The 21007-nt window shown below is 39.8% G+C and overlaps 1 protein-coding gene across 1 annotated transcript in view; it reads right to left on the bottom strand.

Moving 5' to 3' along the window:
- Positions 1-21007, bottom strand: part of LOC125485690 — a 170333-nt gene that overhangs the window by 80848 nt on the left and 68478 nt on the right. Inside the window, exons 29-37 of the mRNA XM_048609750.1 lie at positions 18707-18825; positions 16911-17066; positions 16274-16476; positions 15342-15427; positions 13546-13673; positions 7781-7936; positions 4671-4870; positions 2970-3058; positions 804-937 (exon numbers count right to left, since the gene is read on the bottom strand). Coding sequence (XP_048465707.1) covers positions 804-937; positions 2970-3058; positions 4671-4870; positions 7781-7936; positions 13546-13673; positions 15342-15427; positions 16274-16476; positions 16911-17066; positions 18707-18825 — 1271 coding nt within the window. The remainder of the gene's footprint in view (positions 1-803; positions 938-2969; positions 3059-4670; positions 4871-7780; positions 7937-13545; positions 13674-15341; positions 15428-16273; positions 16477-16910; positions 17067-18706; positions 18826-21007) is intronic.

Genomic DNA, 21007 nt, shown 5'->3' with positions numbered 1-21007 from the left:
CTCAGAAGAACTTTAAAAATGGCAAGATGGGACCCAGATCTAAAGGTTACACTTTCATTCTGGCACATACAATTTCCACAGCAAGGGAAAAGGGGGCAGCATGTGAAGAAAATCCCAAAAGAATGTCAACACCATGCTATAGACAGTCGCATTTCTAAATGACTGCGGCTTCGAATGAAGAGGTTTATAAGGCTGTAAACTGAACCCCTCAAAATTTGATCACTGGTTGGATATATACTGTCCAATAACAGAATCTTAGAATCCGTACAGTGTGGAAGCAGGCCATTCGGCCCATTGAGTCCAAGCTATGGAGAGCCAGCTGAGAAACATTAAGAGAAAGATTGGAGGATTGTGTAAAAGAAGAGATCTCTTATCAGATCATAAAAAATGACAACCTCCCCACAGAAATTCGACTGAACTAAATAGCTCAGTCTGCACTGAACTGGAACAGGGCTATCAAAGCATAATACCCAAACTGTTTCTTGGTGACAATCTCTTTTTTTACCAAGTTCTGGGTTTGAGGCAACTTTTCAATGATACTAAGCCCTATACCTGGCTTTAAAAGTTCGTGACTTTATTGTTGACTTAATTTATGTTGGTAAATTTTTATGATTAGTGGCTAAAATAGTGCATTTGCACAGTTCAAATTGTATGATTTAAGCACTGAGGTATGAACACTAAACTAGCTAATGCTCACAAAAGCCGGCTAGTCACACATTGGCAACTGAGTTCTGAAAGCAAATCAATTTTACCAAGAGTCAGTCACATCTGTGCTTATATTAGTAAGCAAATAAAACACATACCTGGGTCTCATCATCAAAGAAAGACTGAAGATCAGTCAGTGATATTTGATTCAGAAACAGTCCCAGGTAGTCAACAAACCAAGCAGTGGAGTTCAGAACTGGATCACTTGCATTGTAGCATTTGGGTTTGGGTTCTGCAATGTAAGTATTATACTGATAAATACAGAAAGCTTTGGACCCATCTTCAGAAAGTAAAATAGCATTGATTTAAAGCAATTATGTCACAAAATTCAAAATATATTCCACGTTCTCCATTTTTGTGCTAAATCAGTTTCTCATCCCACCATTCCCTTCAAAGCGGCAGCACGGTCAGTGGTTAGCACTGCTGCCTCACAGCGCAAGAAACTCAGGTTCGATTCCAGCCTCAGGCAACTGTCTACATGGAGTCTGCACATTCTCCTCATATCTGTGTGGGTTTCCTCCAGGTGCACAGGTTCCCTCCCACAGTCCAAAGATGTGCAGGTTAGGTGGATTCGCTATGCTAAATTGCCCATTATGTCCAGGGAGGTGCAGGCTAAGTGGATTGCCAAGGGAAATGCAGGGTTACACAGACAGGGTGGAGCGGGGCGCGAGGGGTAGGGATGGTCTGGCTAGTATGCTCTTTGGAGGGTTGGTGTGGGCTTGATGGGCTGAATGGCTGTACACTGTAGGGTCTCTATGATTCACTGCAAATCATTTTTGTTGAGAGCAGTGATTAAACTTAAGTTCTAAGGAATGCGAACTGGCTCCTGATCCCTCATACTGAAAAATTACTCCGTGCACAGAACCAACTACAGTTTCATAGAATCATAGAATCCCTACAGTGTGGAAACAGGCCCTTCGGCCCAACAAGTCCACACCGACCCTTGGAGCATCCCACCCAGACCCATCCCCCTATAACCCACCTAATCTACAGACCCCTGAACACTACGGGCAATTTAGCTTAGCCAATCCACCTACCCTGCACATCTTTGGACTGTGGGAGGAAACTGGAGTACCCGGAGGAAACCCACACAGACACGGGGAGAATGTGCAGACAGCACGCAGACAGTCCTACCTTCTGCAGCCAAGATGGAGGTTCCATGTTTCTTTACATGTAAAATGGATCATTTCCTGTCTTTCACAGTCTAAAATACATTGCAAGTCTTCTCGTACAATTTTAAAAATAAATTTCTGTGGTTACGCCTATCATAAATCCTCTTGCTAAAAACTGTAGTTTAAATTATGAGTGACCCAATCTTATCATGGTCTTTAAATGCTTCTATTAGACTTTTTTAAAAAATCTTTTATATTTGCCTTTTACTTAAATGTACTCTGTGTCTTATACAATACTGCAGTCTTGCTATAAATTAAAATTCTGGCCTTTGCTCTGTCAACTGTAGCTATTCACATGGAGCCTCATCTGTGTGCAGAGAATCAAAGAAGATGACAAGTACATCATCAACAGATGACTAAAAACACAGTTCTAATTGAGAGTTTTGATAGTGCTGGTCAAATGTTACTCCTGATGGAGGTGTGAGCCTGTGGTTCAACAGTAGTTTTTACAATTAGGAATCAGAAGATACAAGGTATGAACCAGACTGCAAATTCAAGATTGACATTCAGCAGGATTAAACACAACACATGGGTATGGGTTCCTCTCCCTTTACACCACATGACAAACCAGCATGTTGGATAGCACAGATAATTGTGGTCAAGAAGGAGCATTTATGTTAGGCAACAATAAAAGACTACATGAAATGGGTGTTTTCCAATTATAGACAAATGCATTCCTGTCATGGCAATAAAATATAAGTGGCCATTAATGTGAATAATAAAGTAAAAAATACAATTAAGAAGAGATCATACAGTCCTTGGGCCGGTTTCCCCATTCAAAAAGATCCTGACTAGCCTTTGACCAAAACTCCACTCCTTACATGATTTTGACACCTCTAGTTTCCTTTCAACTCCAACTCCAACAAAGTCTTGCTTATACTCAACGTGTGAACACCTAACTAAAGCCCTCTGCAGTACAGAACTTTAGATATTCACAACTCTGAATGAAGAAATTTCTCTTCAGCTCAGTTTGAAGTCACCCTCTTTATCCTGATGCAAACTTTTCTATACAAGTCACAAAGCAATTCAAAGATTATAGTATGTTTATTCCATAAATACAATACTTTAAAAGTGAAAGACTACTTTTATTACCTTGTTGTAAATAAATTTTGATCCCATTGTAGATTTCTCTCCGTTTGCTAGAAGTCATGTTACTGTAGAGAGCGTTCAATGTTCTCACACTAAATGTGAAATTTAAAAATATGTTAACATTTAATCTTTTCATCGGGCATTATTACAAGTTTTATTTTAAAAGACAAGTGAAGAAAATAAATGACCATTAATATGATGAAAAAGAAAAGCAAATTGCAATGTGGATCTCTATGCTCCCTCCCAACATACACTCACACATTTTATATAATATTTATAAATATGTTAGATATATAAGTGTGAAAGAGCATAATGATAGAGAGAAGATGCATCCACATTTTGGGACTTACTATGCACCACACCCCAATTCCAGACTTTCTTGGAATTTCAGAATACAACATTCTTGGCACTACACCAGAGCTACAGGTTTGTAAAATTTGATATCAAGCCTACCAACTACTCTTGATAGGTTACTAATGAGTTTTCATTATTTAGATAAGGAGCTGGATTGAACAAGAAAGACAATTTCAGCTCCATTTGCCCCACCTGTAAGGCTTCTTTTCACATTGCAGCCAACATAACCAAAGACCCCTCCTAACCCGGTTATTCTCTCTTCCACCCTCTTCCGCCTGGCAGAAGATAAAGAAGTTTGTATATAAGTGCGAATAGATTCAAGAACAGCTCCTTCCCCACTGTTATTAGACCTCTCAAATTATAAATTTAATCTCACTCTCTGTGCACCTTCTCTGCAGCCATAACGTTGTATTCCTCACATTGTTCTATCACCTTAACGCACCTTATATGTTATGATCTGGTGGTACTGCACACAAAACTTTTCACTGTAGCTAGGTACATGTGACAATTGTAAATCAAATCAAATCATTGTTTACACTACGTGTGACATAACGAATCAACCTGCAAACAGTCCACCAAATATCCATTCCTTAAATAATTAGAAGTCTTTTGTGAGTATCATACAATTCAATTTAAAAACAAAAGAAGTTTCTTCTACCACGTCCATTGTACATCCCCTCGACTCTAATTTTCTTTTCTTCAACTAACAGAGACCAACAGCAGTAAGCCTTGACCCTGTTTCCACTGCTCTGCTGAGTCTGGCTTTAGGAAATTTCATAATATTAAATAACATCACATTGATACTATGATTGATATAAAATGACGATTTTTCTTTCAGATAAGGGTTGTATGAACTTTCCCCTCAATCAATAATTCACATAATTGGGGATAATGATTGCATTATTCTAGGTATTTAACCAGTGGAAACGAATAAACTCCAATATGAATTCTGCGGTTGGTTCGCTTGGCGAGCTGGTTCGTTAGTTCGCAGACATTTCGTTACCCAGTAGGGTAATGAAACGTTCGCGAACCAACGAACCAGTTCGGCGAGCGAACCAACCACAGCATCCACAATCCAGGCGACAAATCTGCTCAAGAATCCAATTTGAATTAGAAAACATCAATGATAAAAGTGATGCAAATGCTCCCGCGCCCAGATACATCTGAAGCAGAAACTGATTAGAGTCCAGTGTTGCTTATACTTACTGTTGCCTACTTAGAACCAAAGTGAATTATAAGTAAATATTCAACAGGAAGTATTGATGCTGATGTAACAGCCAAACTAGAACTGAGCAAGAAGCCCGCAAAGAACAATTCTATAGCGATAGAAACGAATGAGAGTATATTTACATTTTCCTGTAAGGAAAGCACGGAATTTTCAGAGTGACGTTGGAAGCCAAGAGTTCAGTTGTGATAAAAGGCAAATATGGTTGCAGTCTGACATTAAGCCATTCATCCACATTAATATCTTTGTTTTCAGACAATGCTGTAGCAAAGTGGTACCAGAAAACCTCCAGAAATGCAACACGATTATCATCGGTCAGACGACTCTGGAAAAGGAAGAGACATAGTTTTGTTTCAAACAGTGAAACGCTCAGCTTGCTGTATAGACCTTACTTAATTTCAAAGTGAAACATTTCCTAATTTCATTCTAATAAAAGAAAAAACATGTTTTTCTTTATTGATGGGATGAGGGAGCTGCTGGTTAGGCAGCATTTTTTGCCCATCCCTAATTACCCAGAGGGCAGTTCAGAGTCAACTACATTGGTGTGGGCCTGAAGTCATACATAGGCCAGGCCAGGTAAAGATGGCAGTTTCCTTCTGTAAAGGACACTAGTGAATCCAGATGGGTTTTTCTGACAATCAATAATGGACTCATGGTCATTAGTTGACTCTTAATTCCATACTTTTTCTTACTGAACTCAAATTCCACGATCTGCCGTGGCTGGATTGGAATGTGGGTCCCCAGAACATTATCTGGGTCTCCGAATTCAGCAAGAATACCACTAGACCATCGCCTCCTCTGACATGATAATGATTGCGCTTCAAACTCTAAGTAAGATTTAGTGATCTACAAATCCGAATGAAAAATTCAAAATTTCAATTTGTGGTATGCAAATCAAACGCTAGCTGATTGCTTCCTTTCACACTATGCAAACATTTTCAGCTATGCCTAGGCTCTCTGAAACCGGTTAAACCAGATTCCACTCCATCTCAAGGCTAGTGTTACTTTCTCATTATCTGCAACAATGTACAATCTGTAGCCTTAATTACAACTCAATTTTGGATTTAATGCACTGTGGATATGAATGATACACATTCCTTCACCATTTTAGCTCATCTGATGGAGAAACTCTCAGTAATGCCTTTGTTATAAAGTCAAAGAGTCATAGAGATGTACAGCACAGAAACAGACCCTTCATGGCGACCCGATATCCTAAATTAATCTAGTCCCATTTGCTCGCATTTGGCCCATATCCCTCTAAACCCTTCCAATTCATGTACCCATCCAGATGCCTTTTAAATGTTGTAATTGTACCAGCCTCCATCACCTCCTCAGGCAGCTCATTCCATACACACACCACCCTCTAATTTAGCACAAAAATAGAGAATGTGGAATGTATTTTGAACGTCGTGACTTAATTGTGAAAAAGTTGCCCCTTAGTTCCTTTCTAAATCTTTCCCCTCTCACCTTAAACCTACGCCCTTTAGTTTTGGACTCCCCTACACTAGGAAAAAGATCTTGGCTATTTACCCTATCCATGCCCCTCATGATTTAATAAACCTCTATAAGGTCACCCCTCAGCACCTTGCCCTTCCAGACTTTGTAATCTCGAGCAATTTTTTAATGTTAAAAATGCAAGATAAGTTGTTACAGTATTCCCCATCTTACCAGTGCTGTTACTGTCCTATAGCACGCAGTTTAACAGCCAGCTGGTATCCTGCAGAATGTCATGTGAATGGAAAGTAGGTTAAAGCAGAGAAGGTGAAGGTGAGATTTATTAGAGGGGTTCAGTGGAATAGATATATAGAATCAGCTTCCACTGGCAGAAGAGGCTAACCAGGGAACAGACGTTAGAAAATTATCAAAAGAAGATAATTTTTACACAAGTCATGGCCCAGATTGAAATACTTGAAAGGGTGGCAGATGCAGGAACATAGGAACAGGCCATTCAACCCAGCAATCCCATGATCAACACGATCACGGCTGATTGATCACTTCAATGCCTTTTGCTCACCCCGTACCCACAATTCTGCACGTCCCAGGTAATGAGCAAGCTATCAATCTCTATCTTAAACATACTCGAAGCAGATTGAACAGTAATGTTCAAAGATTAAAGATATACATGAAAAGAAGAAACCTGGATGGCTATATGGAAAGAACAGGGATATGGGATTGAATTGACAGTTCTTTCAAAGAGCAAGCAGAGGTATAATGGACGAAACAACTTCATTCTGTGCAAGATGATTTTATAAAGGAAGTAACTTGCACTTAAATAGCTTCTTACACAACCTCAAAACATCCCAAAATACCTGGAAATGAATTAAATGTTTGCAGAATGCACTTATCTCTGTTGAAGTAAATACAGCAGCTAATGTGGACACAGTAATGTTCCAGAACAAGTCATTTGTGTTAGTTATGTTGGTGAGGAACATACATTAGACTGAACATCCGTGCACACTCCATGCAACAAAACTTCACAATCCTTGCACACCCCACTAAACCTGTCAACATGCAGGTTGCAGATATTTTACTAATCAACCAGTTCAGAGATATTATTGCACACCTCTGGAGCAAGTGGAGCTTAAACTGGGGCTCGTAGCCGAGAGATAGGGATGTTACCACTGCATTACAATACCCTACATTTAGTTTTTCTTATATTTTCTATTCAACCTTTTCAAAGATGTGATTGCACACCTCTGGAGCAGGTGGGACATGAACCTGGATCTCCTGGCTCAGAGTTAGGAACATTACAAGAACCCTACATGTAGATTTTTTTATTTCTTTTGTATCCTACACATGTGCTCTTATGCATTTTTTTTACCTATCACCAAATCACCTTTGGCACTTTTTCTCCATCTACTAACCATCACCTGTAAATTACCCGTGTTTTCCAACTGAATAACTTGCATGCAAAGTAGTTAAGGGCAGTGCAGATCATCAAAGGTGAGGGAGAGGTAGGAAGATTGGGAAGGGTCTAAATGTAATCGGAATGGGAGATAAAGCACTCTTCCCACTGTGGTGCCCTCCTCTCTCTCTCGGCTACATGCAGTTATTAGTTCACAGGCAAAGTGTCCATACCTGCATATATTCACCCCTTGCCCTCCCATTAAGAGGCACTTAGACCTGAGATCAAAACTTCAGTTCACAAAGAGTGGTATAACAGACATTGTTTTGAAAGAACTATTATAACTTATCTGCACAGCATATAATCAGGAACATAACATGTGAAGCTCACATCTTGGACTGTTTGGTTGAAAATATCGATAAATGTAACTAGATTCTGAACGGATCCATAAGTAGTTAACACTGTGATCAGAATCTTGTTGTTATTAATGAATCTTGGCCTGTTCAGAAGATCAGCCAATCCACTGGGATCGATGGTTTTCAACACCTGTAAAAACAAGAGGAAGATTCTCAATTTTATATCAATAGTATCAGTCACTGAAGATTATTGAACATTTAAATAAATTTGTAATGATAAAGTAGCATACAGCTGCATTTATTTTGACACTCGGGACAATCAAAGTTAACTCAAAATTTGGTGTTTTGGTTTTGTTTTGTTTGGAGTTTGGTTTGGCCTATGTAATGAGAATTTTGCACAATCTTCATCACCTTATTTTTCAGCATGAACAGGACGCAAGGTAAATATGGGGATTTGCCTCCATTTTAAGGAAATCAGGTGCTTCATCCTACATCCTTGAAATGGTGATCTGTCCAAATCCAGTCACCTAGAACATGAATATTGCTGAAAGAAGACACATTGTGCTGAAGCTTTTGGTTTTGCACTCATCAGGTCACCTCTCAAGGATACCATTGTAAGGGGGAACATTTTGTGCTGTGTGAGGACAGATAAGTGATTGGTTGGCCAATGGATTTGACAGCATCTAACAGGAAGTTGCTATCAAGCCAGAATGACATTCTGTTGATCACACAATTCAGTAATGTAATATATGAATTTCAGTATTATTTCACTGTTCAGTACGTAGGCCATAAATTACAATGTCTGGAAGATAATTTCAAAAGCATGTCTCTTCAGCTGTTCACACAAACAAAGCTACATCCAACCAGAAAAACTCATGACATGGTGTTCAACATTAAATATCGTTCAGCAATTGGATAGCATTTACTAGATAATCCAGAATGTGTTAAGAATTAGCACTTGTGTGCACAGGTAACTACATCTACTGATAACAACAAGCCAACACATTGCGACTGTTTCAACTTTTAAAATAGGCGACAGCTGCTCTCTGATTCTTCAGGGCAACACCTTGACCAGAATCAGAATCAATCTGCTTTAGTTAATTAAACACAGTTTGGCATTTAATGTCAGTCATAATTAACTGTAACATCTCCATCATTGCGTCCACATGTCAACTAATTGGCACACTCTTTTCATATGGTATTAAATGTGGTCCCCAATATATTGGCATTCTTGCAAAGTGCGAAGTTGGCCAAACCAGCTTTATTAAACACTTAAACAACCATTGGGACAGCACGGTCACTCAGTGGTTAGCACTGCTGCCTCACGGTACCAGGTACCCGGGTTCAATTCCAGTCTCTAGCGACTGTGTGGAGTTTGCATATTCTCCCCGTGTCTGTGTGGGTTTCCTCCCACAGTCCAAGGACGTGCAGGTTAGGTGGATTGGCTGTGCTAAATTGCCCATAGTGTTCAGGCATGTGTTGGCTAGGTGGATTAGCCATGGGAAATGCAGGGCCACAGGGACAGGGTGTGCATTTGGGTCTGGATGCGATGCTCGTTGGAGAGTCAGTATGGGCTGAACGACCTGCTTCTACACTATAGAGATTCTATAATTCTATAATTTTGCCTTGAACATTGGATAGTTAAAGCATGTTGATTAGTTTCTATTGGGAGTTAAAGCATATAATAACATGCGGTGACTTACACATCTTTGAAGTGAGTAATTTCTACAGAGATGTAATTGCTTTCATGTGTAGACATTTTTCTGTACATGATTTCAAAGCATTGGATAAAGTTTCTTTAACCTTATGTCAATCGAGGCATATTAGTACATTAATATAAAATGATAACACTAAAGATGAACAAGAACAAAGAACAAAGAAAATTACAGCACAGGAACAGGCCCTTCGGCCCTCCAAGCCTGCACAGACATGCTGCCCATCACAACGAAAACTCCCTCTGTTTCCAGGGACCGTATCCCTCTATTCCCATCCTATTCATTTATTTGTCAAGACGCCCTTTAAATGTCACTATCGTATCTGCTTCCACTACCTCCCTGGCAGCAAGTTCCAGGCACCCACCACCCTCTGTGTAAAAAAACTTGCCTCGTACATCACTTTTAAACCTTGTCCTTTGCATCTTAAACCTATGCCCCCTAGTAACTGACTCTTCCATCCTGGGAAAAAAAGTTTCTGACTGTCCACTCTGTCCATGCCCTTCATAATCTTGTAGACCTCTATCAGGTCGCCCCTCAAACTCCGTCTTTCCAGTGAGAACAACGCAAGTTTCTCCAACCTCTCCTCATAGCTAATGCCTTCCATACCAGGCAACATCCTGGTAAATTCTTTCTGTACCCTCTCCAAAGCCACCACATCCTAATGGTAGTGTGGCAACCAGAATTAAACACAATATTCCAAATGTGGCCTAACTAAGGTTCTATAAAGCTGCAACATTACCTGCCAATTTTTAAACTCAATGCCCTGGCCAATGAAGGCAAGATGCTGGAGGTCCAAAATAAAAGCAGAAAGTGTTAGAAAACACAATACGTCTGACAGCACCCAGAGAGAGATGAAGTGTAATACTTTAAAGTCCAGTATGACTCTTCTTCAGAACTGTTAGCTCATTAATAGATCATTTTTCTTATTATTTTAGATAATCATAATCCATTATTATTGAATTTGAGTGATTGCAATCATTCAACGAGATGACTGAGTATTTTAGTGCAGAATTCACTTATAGAATGATACAGTGGTTACAGCACTAAAGGAAGCCAGCAAATCCAAGCTGGTCTCTTACAACAATTCACTTGGAGCTATTCCCCCCAAAACATCTCTACAACATACACCAATCTCAAAGTTTCCTACTATGCAAGTATGCCATAGTCCTCCGGAGAATTTTCCTTAGCTCCAGCTATTGGAGGTATAACTTCCATTTACCCTCTCTTTACTCTCGATGTTTCAAATCCCTTGTTATGATTACTTATCCAATACTTCCAAGCTCACATGTTTGTTGCTGTCTTTGGCACACTGTGAAGGACCTGCAGGCATATCCACTCACTTCATCTCAGTTTTATCCCTCTGCGTCCCCACCTTAATGAATTTCAGACACAGCATGGCGTTGAACCCTTCTTCTATTGCTTTCATCTCCGTGCCCATTTCTTTGGACAAGAGTCATCTCACTGTCCCCGAGACCCCTTCACCTACCTCCAACAGTCTCCCTCCACTTGGACCTCTCCGTACCCTTGACCAGTTCATTTCGAACTGTTGATGTGACATCGGGTGTTGAGGAAGGGTCACTGGACCCTAAATGTTGGCTCTGATTTCTCGCCACAGATGCTGCCAGACCTGCTGAGCTTTTCCAGCAATTTCATTTTCTGTTTCTCTCATCTCAAACTGGGCTTGCAGCGTTTGTTTCTCACAAAATTTGAACAGAGATTAATCCTTACCCACCTTCCACATGATCAAAGATGATGTAAGGGTTTTGCTCTGCTTTCAGCACATATCTAGCTATGTATGGTTAATTTTGTCTAAGTTTTAGTTAGCTACAAAACACACCAAATCCAAACTACAACTAGAAGCTCTCTCAGGAAACAATGAAATTGAAACTAAAGAAACTTCCTAAGCTTCAGCCATCAGGATGTGGCCTCCTCTGAGCTATCCTCAAACTGACTTCTAAGTTAATTATCTTTCACTTAGAACTTCTTCAACTCCATTTGAAACTTTCCTTCAGTCCAAAAAACCCCAAATGTTCACCACTAACATATGTTTCCTTTCATTCATTCAGTCAATTTTGTTTCGATGCTTTATTCCATTTCATTCCACAATTTCTAACTTTGCTTACAGGTCTGTTGATGCCACCTTATCAAATGCTGTTTAGAAGTCCAACTAGACCATACCATAGCATTTTTCTCATCAACTGTTGGCTCATTAAAAATCCCAAGCAAGTTAGTTAAACATGGTATGCACATGACAATTCAGCGCTGTTTTCTTTAATTATTCCACTTTTGGCAAACAACTATCAACTTTGTCCAAAATGATCATTTCTTAAACTTCCCCATTACCATGCTTAAACTATAGTTGTTCAGCTTATTTTTATACACTTTTGAACAAGGATGTAACATTTGCAATTCTTCAGTCATCTGGTACGAACCCAGAGTCTAAGGAAGATTAGAAAATTATGACCAGTGCTTCTGTGCCTTCAGTATCCATGGATGAACTCTACCCCTGGTCCTTGTTTCTAATGCATGTTAAGTACAGACAGCATATATAATACCATCTCCTTATCAAATGTTAACATTCCAAGTGGCTGAATTACTTCCTGTTTCATCATGACCTGGGTAGCATCTTCTTCCTTGGCAAAGACCGGATTTTCTGTTTTTTTTTGTTTTTCTTCAATTCAAACACAGGATGTGGGCAACAGTAACTAGGGCCAACTTTTATTGCCCATCCTAAGCCTCCCATACCTGAAAAATGCGGTGATGAGATGTCTTCTTGAAATGCTTAATTCCTTGCGATGCAGATATTCTACTGAGCTGTTAGTAAGGAATTTGCAGGCTTGCTTCATCTTAATCACTCTCTTTTATACCATCCGAAGACTTTGGATTTATTTGTTCTATCTTTCCCCTTTGGGGGATTATACTTTGACTGGGCCTGCGGTGGTGAGATGTCTTCTTGAAATGCTTAATTCCTTGCGATGCAGATATTCTACAGAGCTGTTAGTAAGGAATTTGCAGGCTTGCTTCATCTTAATCACTTTCTTTTACACCATCTGAAGACTTTGGATTTATTTGTTCTATCTTTCCCCTTTGGGGGATTATACTTTGATTGGGCCTGAATTCTTTATTCTTCAGAGACAGTTCATTGTTCGGTATGGTATTGCACAACAACCTCTGTTTCCAACTTATCTGGGCCAAGCTGGTTTTGTCCCCCTAGTTAATTCTTCTTTTCTCTGCATTGTTCCTTGTCGTTGTCAATAGCCAGATTAAACCTAATGATACAATGATCACTGCACCCTAGCTTTTTTCCCACTTGGCCCACCTTCTTCCCCAAAACCAGTTACTCGGTACCTGCTGTTTTATGGGATTGGATCATACTGTTGCAGAAACCTCTGCTGAACACATCTTAGGAAATCTTGCCTCTTCCAGTGCTACTATCCCAGTTAATATACTTATAATTGATGGCCCCACTGCACAGAATTCCTGCACTGCTTTGAGATTTCATTGCAAGTTTGTTCCTCTACATCTCTACTCATATTTGGTGGCCTTTAGACACTGCCAAGCAAAAAAATTAAACTTTTTTTGCGGCTTAGCCTTAACCAATAAGATTATTTCCTTGGCCCCTCTGGTCATCCTCTCTCTCCAACATTGCAATGTGCTCCCTAATCAGTACTGCCACCCGTTCTCCTTTCCTTCTTTCCTGATCTTCTTTGAACTCCTGGAACATTTAATACTGGGTCCTGCCTTCTTTGATCCAAGTCTCTGGCTTCATCACAACATTACATTATCTGCATCTGCAACTCACCAATCTTATTTATTGCAATCTGTACATTCAAATATTTGCACGGGAAGCCTACTTCAGGACTTCATTACCATCCCACTAATGCTGTACCTTACCCAATTTCCTACTCTAGTGATATCTGTTTCTCCAATTGCACTGTACACCTTGGCGTTCCTCTCTAAATGATCCCCTGGTTTCCACTACCTGTCAAGTTTAGTTTAATTTGGGTTTATGTTACCAGTTTATACTTCAACAGGTATTTTCCGAGTCATACATAAACGCTTATGAAATTTTCTTTGTTTTTACCTCAGCAAGTTGACTGCGAGGGACCTGATGAAATGTATCCGTCAGTGTTAGAAATTCTGAGAAATTTTGGAATCGATTGTTTAGGTAATCAACAAAACTGTTGTTCCCAAAGCAATGAAGGGGTGAGACTGTGGGAGAAACAGGAAAATATTTGCTAAGTCTTTTTTTTCAAAACAACAATCCTGATACAACAAAGATGTAAATTGCTGGTAATCTAGTCGTCATATTTATTCTTCAAATATACAAAACAATAAAGGAAAATACAGCATTTTCAGCTCTGATGATGCAATTAAGGTTTTAGTAATCTTACAGTTTTGTATTATTGTTCATGATTCATCAAGGAGAGAAAGATGAGAAACAATTCAAAATTGGTACTGATGTAGATAAGTGGTCAGCTTAACCTTGAAATGACACTGACATATCAGCAAATTAACATTTTGCCTTGATGTCCTTTTAACATGTTTCTTCCCCACTATGAGTAGAAAACTAATTTCACATTAATGAATTAAACATTTGACCATTCAAACGCACAGAACATAATTTCAAGTCTAAAATCACAAATCAATTTGACAGAAATTCACACAAATATTATATCAGGGCACATTTATCAAACTGAACAACTTAATTTCTCTTTAAATAGAGTTATAGAGTTGTACAGTATGGTCAAACTCATCCATGACCACCTAAATTAATCTGGTCCCATTTGCCAACATTTGGCCCATATCACTCTGTTCATGCACCCATCCAAATGCCTCTTAAATGTTGTAATTGTACCAGCGTCCACAACTTCCTCTGGCAGATCATTTCATACACACACCACCCTCTGTGTGAAAAAGTTGCCCTTTAGGTTTTTATATCTTTCCTCTCTCATCTTAAACCTATGCCCCTCTAGTTTTGGACTCCCCTACCCTGCAGAAAAGGCCTTGACTATTCACCCTATCTATGCCCCTCATGATTTTATAAACTTCTATAATATCACTCCTCAACCTCCAACACTCCAGGGAAAATAGCCCCAGCCTATTCAGCCTCTCCCTATAGCTCAACCCCTCCAACCCTGGCAATTTATATTCATGGAACCAGATGTCTTAACCAGTGACTACATAAATGTTAACTCACTTTCAAGAAACAAATCTACAATATTCCTTTCATGTGAATGCTCAATCTAATAAAAGTTCGGAACTATAGATATTGATTAATATAAAAACAAGGTGGACAAGGATAAATTACTGTAGTGAACAAATTGTGCAGATTTAAGGACACCATAGAATGTAACCTGGTCTCAAGTTATACTCAGTTACTGGTGATTCATCTTAAAATATGATCAAAAGCACAATCAGACCAAACGTTAATACATTGATTTGGAAATGCATTATATCTATGAAGACAACAGGGTGTCAGAAGTATTTACTTATTGTCTTTTAATATGGGTATCTCTATTGAAAGCTTCTAATTCCATCCCCTTGACCCATTCCACCATCCCCCTTCTTCCAGGCTACCGTATGCTAAAAGAAGTGAGAGACATGTGACTGTTTGATTTATTCTCCCAGCTACGCCTGCAGAGAGATACTAAGCCCTCACGTTGTACCTCTCTGAGAAATATAGCTGGAATCTGGACCTCAGGAGAATGGTCTCAGGATAGATGTCTGTCTATTCCCTTGCACTGTGTGCTGCAATTGTGTGTAGGGTCAGCAAAACACTCAAACATCAGACAAACAATTAACTTCTCCTTCAAATGCTACAAGTCTACTAACACACAAATAAAAGTGTGTAAATAACACAAATCATTGCATCGTTACCATTATTGGAAACTAATATATTCCTGTATATGGCTTCTTGAACAGCAATATCTAGTTGTTGTTTGATTGAGCTCAATGCGGAGATACTATAAAAGACAAACAGATATATATTACAGAGAGATCATCACAATTAAAAGTGAAGCTTTGTTTAGACCAATATGACCCAAGTGTGCAAAATTCCCCTTTGGAATCAGACTATCACGGCCATTTTCCTGACTAGCCTCAAAACTTTGGCTGCATTCAGAACATGCTAACTTGCTGAAATCAATCTTCCCATGACACACTCATCCATTCCCAGGCATTTTCATGGATTCTCGCCTCTACCTTTTCATTTACAGATACCAAGGAGTTCTGTACATTGGCCTAACCCTTCACGAAAACATACACCTCTCTTCCCCTCCCAAGAACACATTCCCATCCCTCCCCTCCCAAAAACACATGCCCATTCCACGCCTCCCAAAAAAACACACAGCCAACCCTCCCTTCCCAAACACTCATACATCTGTGTTCCAGCCTTGCCCTTTAGTTTCTTCAGAACATTTTTAGGCTCCTCCTCATCCTCTCATCACCACGTTATTGTTGAGGCCCTTGACTGGAAATGGAATGTGATGATTTACTTGGTGTTAAAGCAGACTCTTTAGATTGGTTGCATAATGTTCAATAAACTCACCAAATCTACGTACAGCTGGTATCAGCCTGAGTGCCTGGCACATTGTTGTTAGAAACACTGATGACTTTAAAGAAAAAAGTAACTCAAAACTGTTTCTTGATCACAAAGAAAGACTTCAACAAACGTGTTGCAGTTTGGCACATTTTCAATATTGACCATCCAGCTAAAAGCACTCTTTCTTGCAACCAGTGCAAAAACACAAAGTATTTTTTAGTTTCCATTTGTTTATAGTGAACTGAAAGGAAACCTGTATTAGACTTACATGACTTGAGACCCATTGCAGCTTTCAGTGACAAATAATGAAGGTACCATGGTTTCATTAAGTCCAGGTAACAGTGCTTGTAGCCTTGTTCCAAACCAGAAATGGAGCTCAGCAGTACTGGCATTTGAAAGAATCGGCTGAATGAGGTTGAGAACTTCCTCTAACAAAGCTGTTTGCACACCAGGAGAGAAATCCACTTTTCTCTGAGAAGGCAAGGAATAAAATAACTTTTAATACAAAGGTAGGGCAGGAATCACCGCCGAAAAGATTCCCACTCTTCCAATGGAAAATAAGGAACGACATGCAAAGCACGTGCAAGTCTGGTTGGTGCTGCACAATGTTCAGGCAATTTTGTATATTCTGTTTTTGTCATGATCCATACATATGACCCACACAGCACCTGAAACTATTAGACAAATTATAATTTGCAATACTTTAACTACTTTTAGGAGCACCCTCAAATTTGCAGCATCATTCAAATCATTAATAGAGATGGGCATAACAACTTAACCTGCTTGGCGTCACAGTATTACCAGTCATGACCACTTTGGAAATGAGATCAATTGCCTGGAGAAATTGCTGTGTGGTGGTGTTTATGAACTGAGATTGATCTAAAACGAGTGATAAAGATTCCCACCTTGTCAGCAGCAGTTCTGAATGCATCAATGAACTCAACAATGGTGCCATTATTGATGTTTCTGAAAATTCTCTGCACTTTGTAACGGTTCCTCAGTGCCCCATTGCCAGCCAGTTCCCCCAGTTGTGAAACAGACAGTAATTCTATGACATCAAACTATGAAAAATGAAAAGAAAATAGAAATGTGAATCCTCCTACTAATCTGCAGTCTGTCTACTTTGAGAAATATGTTGCATATAACCCTGTGGAGATATTATAAATCCAAGAAACTGGTTCAGGCAACCAAGACAACAGTCCAAACCATTGCACCTGCTTTATGTAGTACGATGTTAGAATACAGTGTTATGATCACGGCTGATATTACTATTGTACAAGCCAGATTCCAGAATGAAATCTGACTTGATAGATCATATTTTATTTTGGATTGATTTTAACAAAGTGGTCTCTCACCGAAACATAAGCGCACAATATTGTAGAATTCTCCTTAACAACGGGAATGAAGATAAAACAGAAATAAAACAATTTATTTATAATACAAATTTAATGACTTTGAAATACATAGTGAATTATAAATCCATAAAACATACCTTACAGATCTCAAAATACTCTGTAACTGTACTGCCACCCCAATATCTCTTTCTCCAACATCTCAATTGCTTTAATTTGACTTCAGTTTCCAATTTGGACAATCAAATAGCTCCAGGAAGAAATTGTCAAACACCTGCGCTTAAATATTCTCAGCTTCAAATAACATTTTCAGGGTTTCAGCCAAATACCTTTGATCTGGAACAATCACTAATTCTTTATTCTAAAATAACCTCATGTTTAAAAAATCTAACTATCTTCTCACTTTCTCAGGAGCAATTTTACACATGAAACCTTCTGCAGGACTGCCCAAAACTGAAAATACATCTCTCTCTAAGCTCTGGGTATTTCCCCTATGCTTAAAAAGTCCAGAAATTACAAATAGAAACCTTCAAGTATAATTATTTAGCCTGAACTTAGCAAGAACTGCAGATGCTGGAGTCAGAGATAACACAGTGTGGAGCTGGAGGAACACAGCAGGCCAGGCAGCATCAGAGGAGCAGGAAAGTTGACATTTCAGGTTGGGACCCTTCTTCGGAAATCTTCAGAAATTTCTGAAGAAGGGTCCCGACCCGAAATGTCAACTTTCCTGCTCCTCTGATGCCACCTGACCTGCTGTGTTCCACCAGCTCCACACAATTATTTACCTTGCTAGGTTACAAACCCTCCCAAGATAAATAAAATCCCACTCAAGGTGTTGAGGAATGACTTTCCTACCTGAACTTCAGCAATGTTCCACACTTCCATAAGGCTGTCCTCAATGAAATGTGATACTGGATACAAACATATTGCAATCCCAAAACAGGACAAGAGGACTGCATTATCTGAGGCTGTGACATTACCTGTGGGAATGAACTGGCATGTGTTCTACACTAGCGCTAGAGACTGTGAAGTGGGGGAGGTCACTGACACACCACTCAAGACTATTCTCTCTTGCCAGATTAATGTTGGGGCCTGCTAAATGATGCACAACCATACCATCATGAGTGGATCACTGGACACTTGAGTATATTTGGAACGAAGAGGATACCTAACAGTTTGAGCTGGCTAAGATCCGTCACCTGTGCAATAACAATATGTACTAATGTGTGTCTTCTGTCCACTCCATACTCAGCAATTCTGAGGTGGTGGTACCATAATGAGGCCTCAACGTGGACAGGAAAATAAATGTTTAACTTTGATAACTTTCTTCTTTGGCTTGGGTAACTCACCCCAATGAAGTTCTTGTTCAGAGCTAGGAGTTTGCTGTAGGGGACAAATGATAGGAATCTGCCGAAGTTAGTTAGGAGCCAAGCTTTACTTCCGTTAGTGCCAGCAGTACATGCAGTTTCTGGTAAAGAAAACGAACAGATTACATCCATGCTCATGAAATAAAACAAGCAGCCGATATGCCCTGATTGCATGCACTCAAGACAGGGTGATATACATAGAAACCATCAGCCTCTAGCACTGGTTTCTTTCCTCCATAAACTTAACTGGACTCAGAATTAGAGACTGCAGGTCATCAATTTTATACTGATGCTGCCTGGAAGTCCCTGATCCAAAAAATGGCCATATATATCATTGCTTGCATTTTGCTCCATCAGCTTGCATCAATGTAACTGTGCGGTACCTCCGACTGATTTAAACATTTATTTAGCCATAATTATGGTCAGATAACCATTCAATAGCTAAATTCAAGTAGAAAAGTCCCACATCTCTGGTTTCCCAAGGTGATTGATGGTTTAACGGTTAGTACTGTTTTGAAATTTCAAATCATCTGGTATATGTGAGAAACATTTTGCTATTTCTTGACCAGAAACGTAGGAGGAAGTTTTAACAAAAAAGTATAGGTTTGATTCAAGTTGGAGGTTAAAGATTCCTGATCCAAACCAGTCTTCAACCTATCCATTTCTGTCATTGACTAAGGTAGGAAGGAGTGAGTAACCAACTGCACCAAGGAGGTTGGTTGGACGGCAACAACGTTACAGAAGGACTCAGCCTTTTCAATTTGAAATGTAGCAGGTCCTGCCTCCTGAACCTCACTTGCTATGTTTCCAGGTGACGATTTGACAAATCCATTGATGAACGTCTTTACGTCTATCTCATGGAAAGATTGAGTATACACTCACAGAGTCATAGAGCACAGAAATAGACCTTTCATCCAACTCATCCATGCTGACCAAGTTTCCCAAACTGAACTACTCCCACTTGCCTGCAACTGGCCCATGGTCCTCTGAACATCTCCTTTCCATGTACCTATATAAATGTGCTTTGAGCAATGTAACTGTACCCGCTTCTACCACTTCCTCCAGCAGCTCATTCCACATACAGGATGAAACTTTACTCTCAGGATCACATGAAAGCATATAAGATTACAGGTTCCATCTGACTGGTGGCAGGAAGTTGAGTTGAAAGCCAAGGTCAACTACCACTGTATTTTATTTTAATTCACTCACAGGATATAGGCATCTTCTGGCTATGTTAGCATTTATTGCCCATCCCTAGCTGCCCAGAGGGCAGTTAAGTGTCAACCGCATTGCCCTAGAGTAACATGTAGGCCAGACTAGGTGAAGACGACAGATTTCCTTCCCTAAGGGACATTAGTGAACCAGATGGATTTTTCCAATGATTGACAATGGTTTCATGACCATTCTTGAACAACAGAGAGCTCAGTGATCTACTCCTGCTCCTATTTCATTGAATCATAGAACCTCTACAGTGTGGAAACAGGCCAATTGACCCAACAAGTCCTCACCGCCCCTCGAAAGAGCATCCCACTCAGACCCATCCCCCTAGCCCTTCCCCGTAACCCTGCATTTCCCACGGCTAATCCACCTAACTTACACACCCCTGGACATTATGCGCAATTTAGCATGGCCCATCTACCTAGCCTGCACATCCTTGGACCGCGGGAGGAAACCGGAGCACCCGGAGGAAACCCACGCAGACAGTGTGTTCTCAAGTGTGTTGAACTAGGATCATCGCAATATCATGTTTAATTGCGCTTTTGTTGAACTAGGCAAAATCGTTTGAGTGTGCAGTATTTCAAAATATAGCTGTGAAACTTAGCAGGGGCTTTTGGGCCTAGTATCAGGATAACGCATTGGCCGCTTAGGATTGAGATGAGGAAATGTTTCTTGAAGATTTTTTGGATTTTTTGGAGTTCTGCAGATGTTCAGCCATTCAGGATATTCAAGGCTGACTTGCATTTTTTTCATCTTTAAGGCAATCAAGGGTTTAGAAGTTTGGCTTGGAAAGTGGAATTTTGTTTGAAGACAAGCCATATTCTTAATGAATGGGAAAGAAGAGCCCTGAGGAGCCATTTGACCCTCTATTTTTCCTGTTTCTGTTTCTCTTATGTTGGTCTCTTTTGAGCTATGTCCTTTTTCTATCACAGAAGTTCAGGTGAAGATCAAAACGATTGTCCTGTCCTGCTGGAGCAAGTTCATGACGAAGGGGTGGGCCGCTAATTTTTGGAGAAAAACACTCCGCTGAAGGGGAAACAGAGTTACTCAAGCCTAATTCCAGTT

Source organism: Rhincodon typus, chromosome 21, assembly GCF_021869965.1.
Source record: "Rhincodon typus isolate 14 chromosome 21, sRhiTyp1.1, whole genome shotgun sequence".
NCBI lineage: Eukaryota > Metazoa > Chordata > Chondrichthyes > Orectolobiformes > Rhincodontidae > Rhincodon > Rhincodon typus.
The sequence above is the reverse complement of the archived record's forward strand: the minus strand, read 5'-3'. Positions and strand labels throughout refer to the sequence as shown.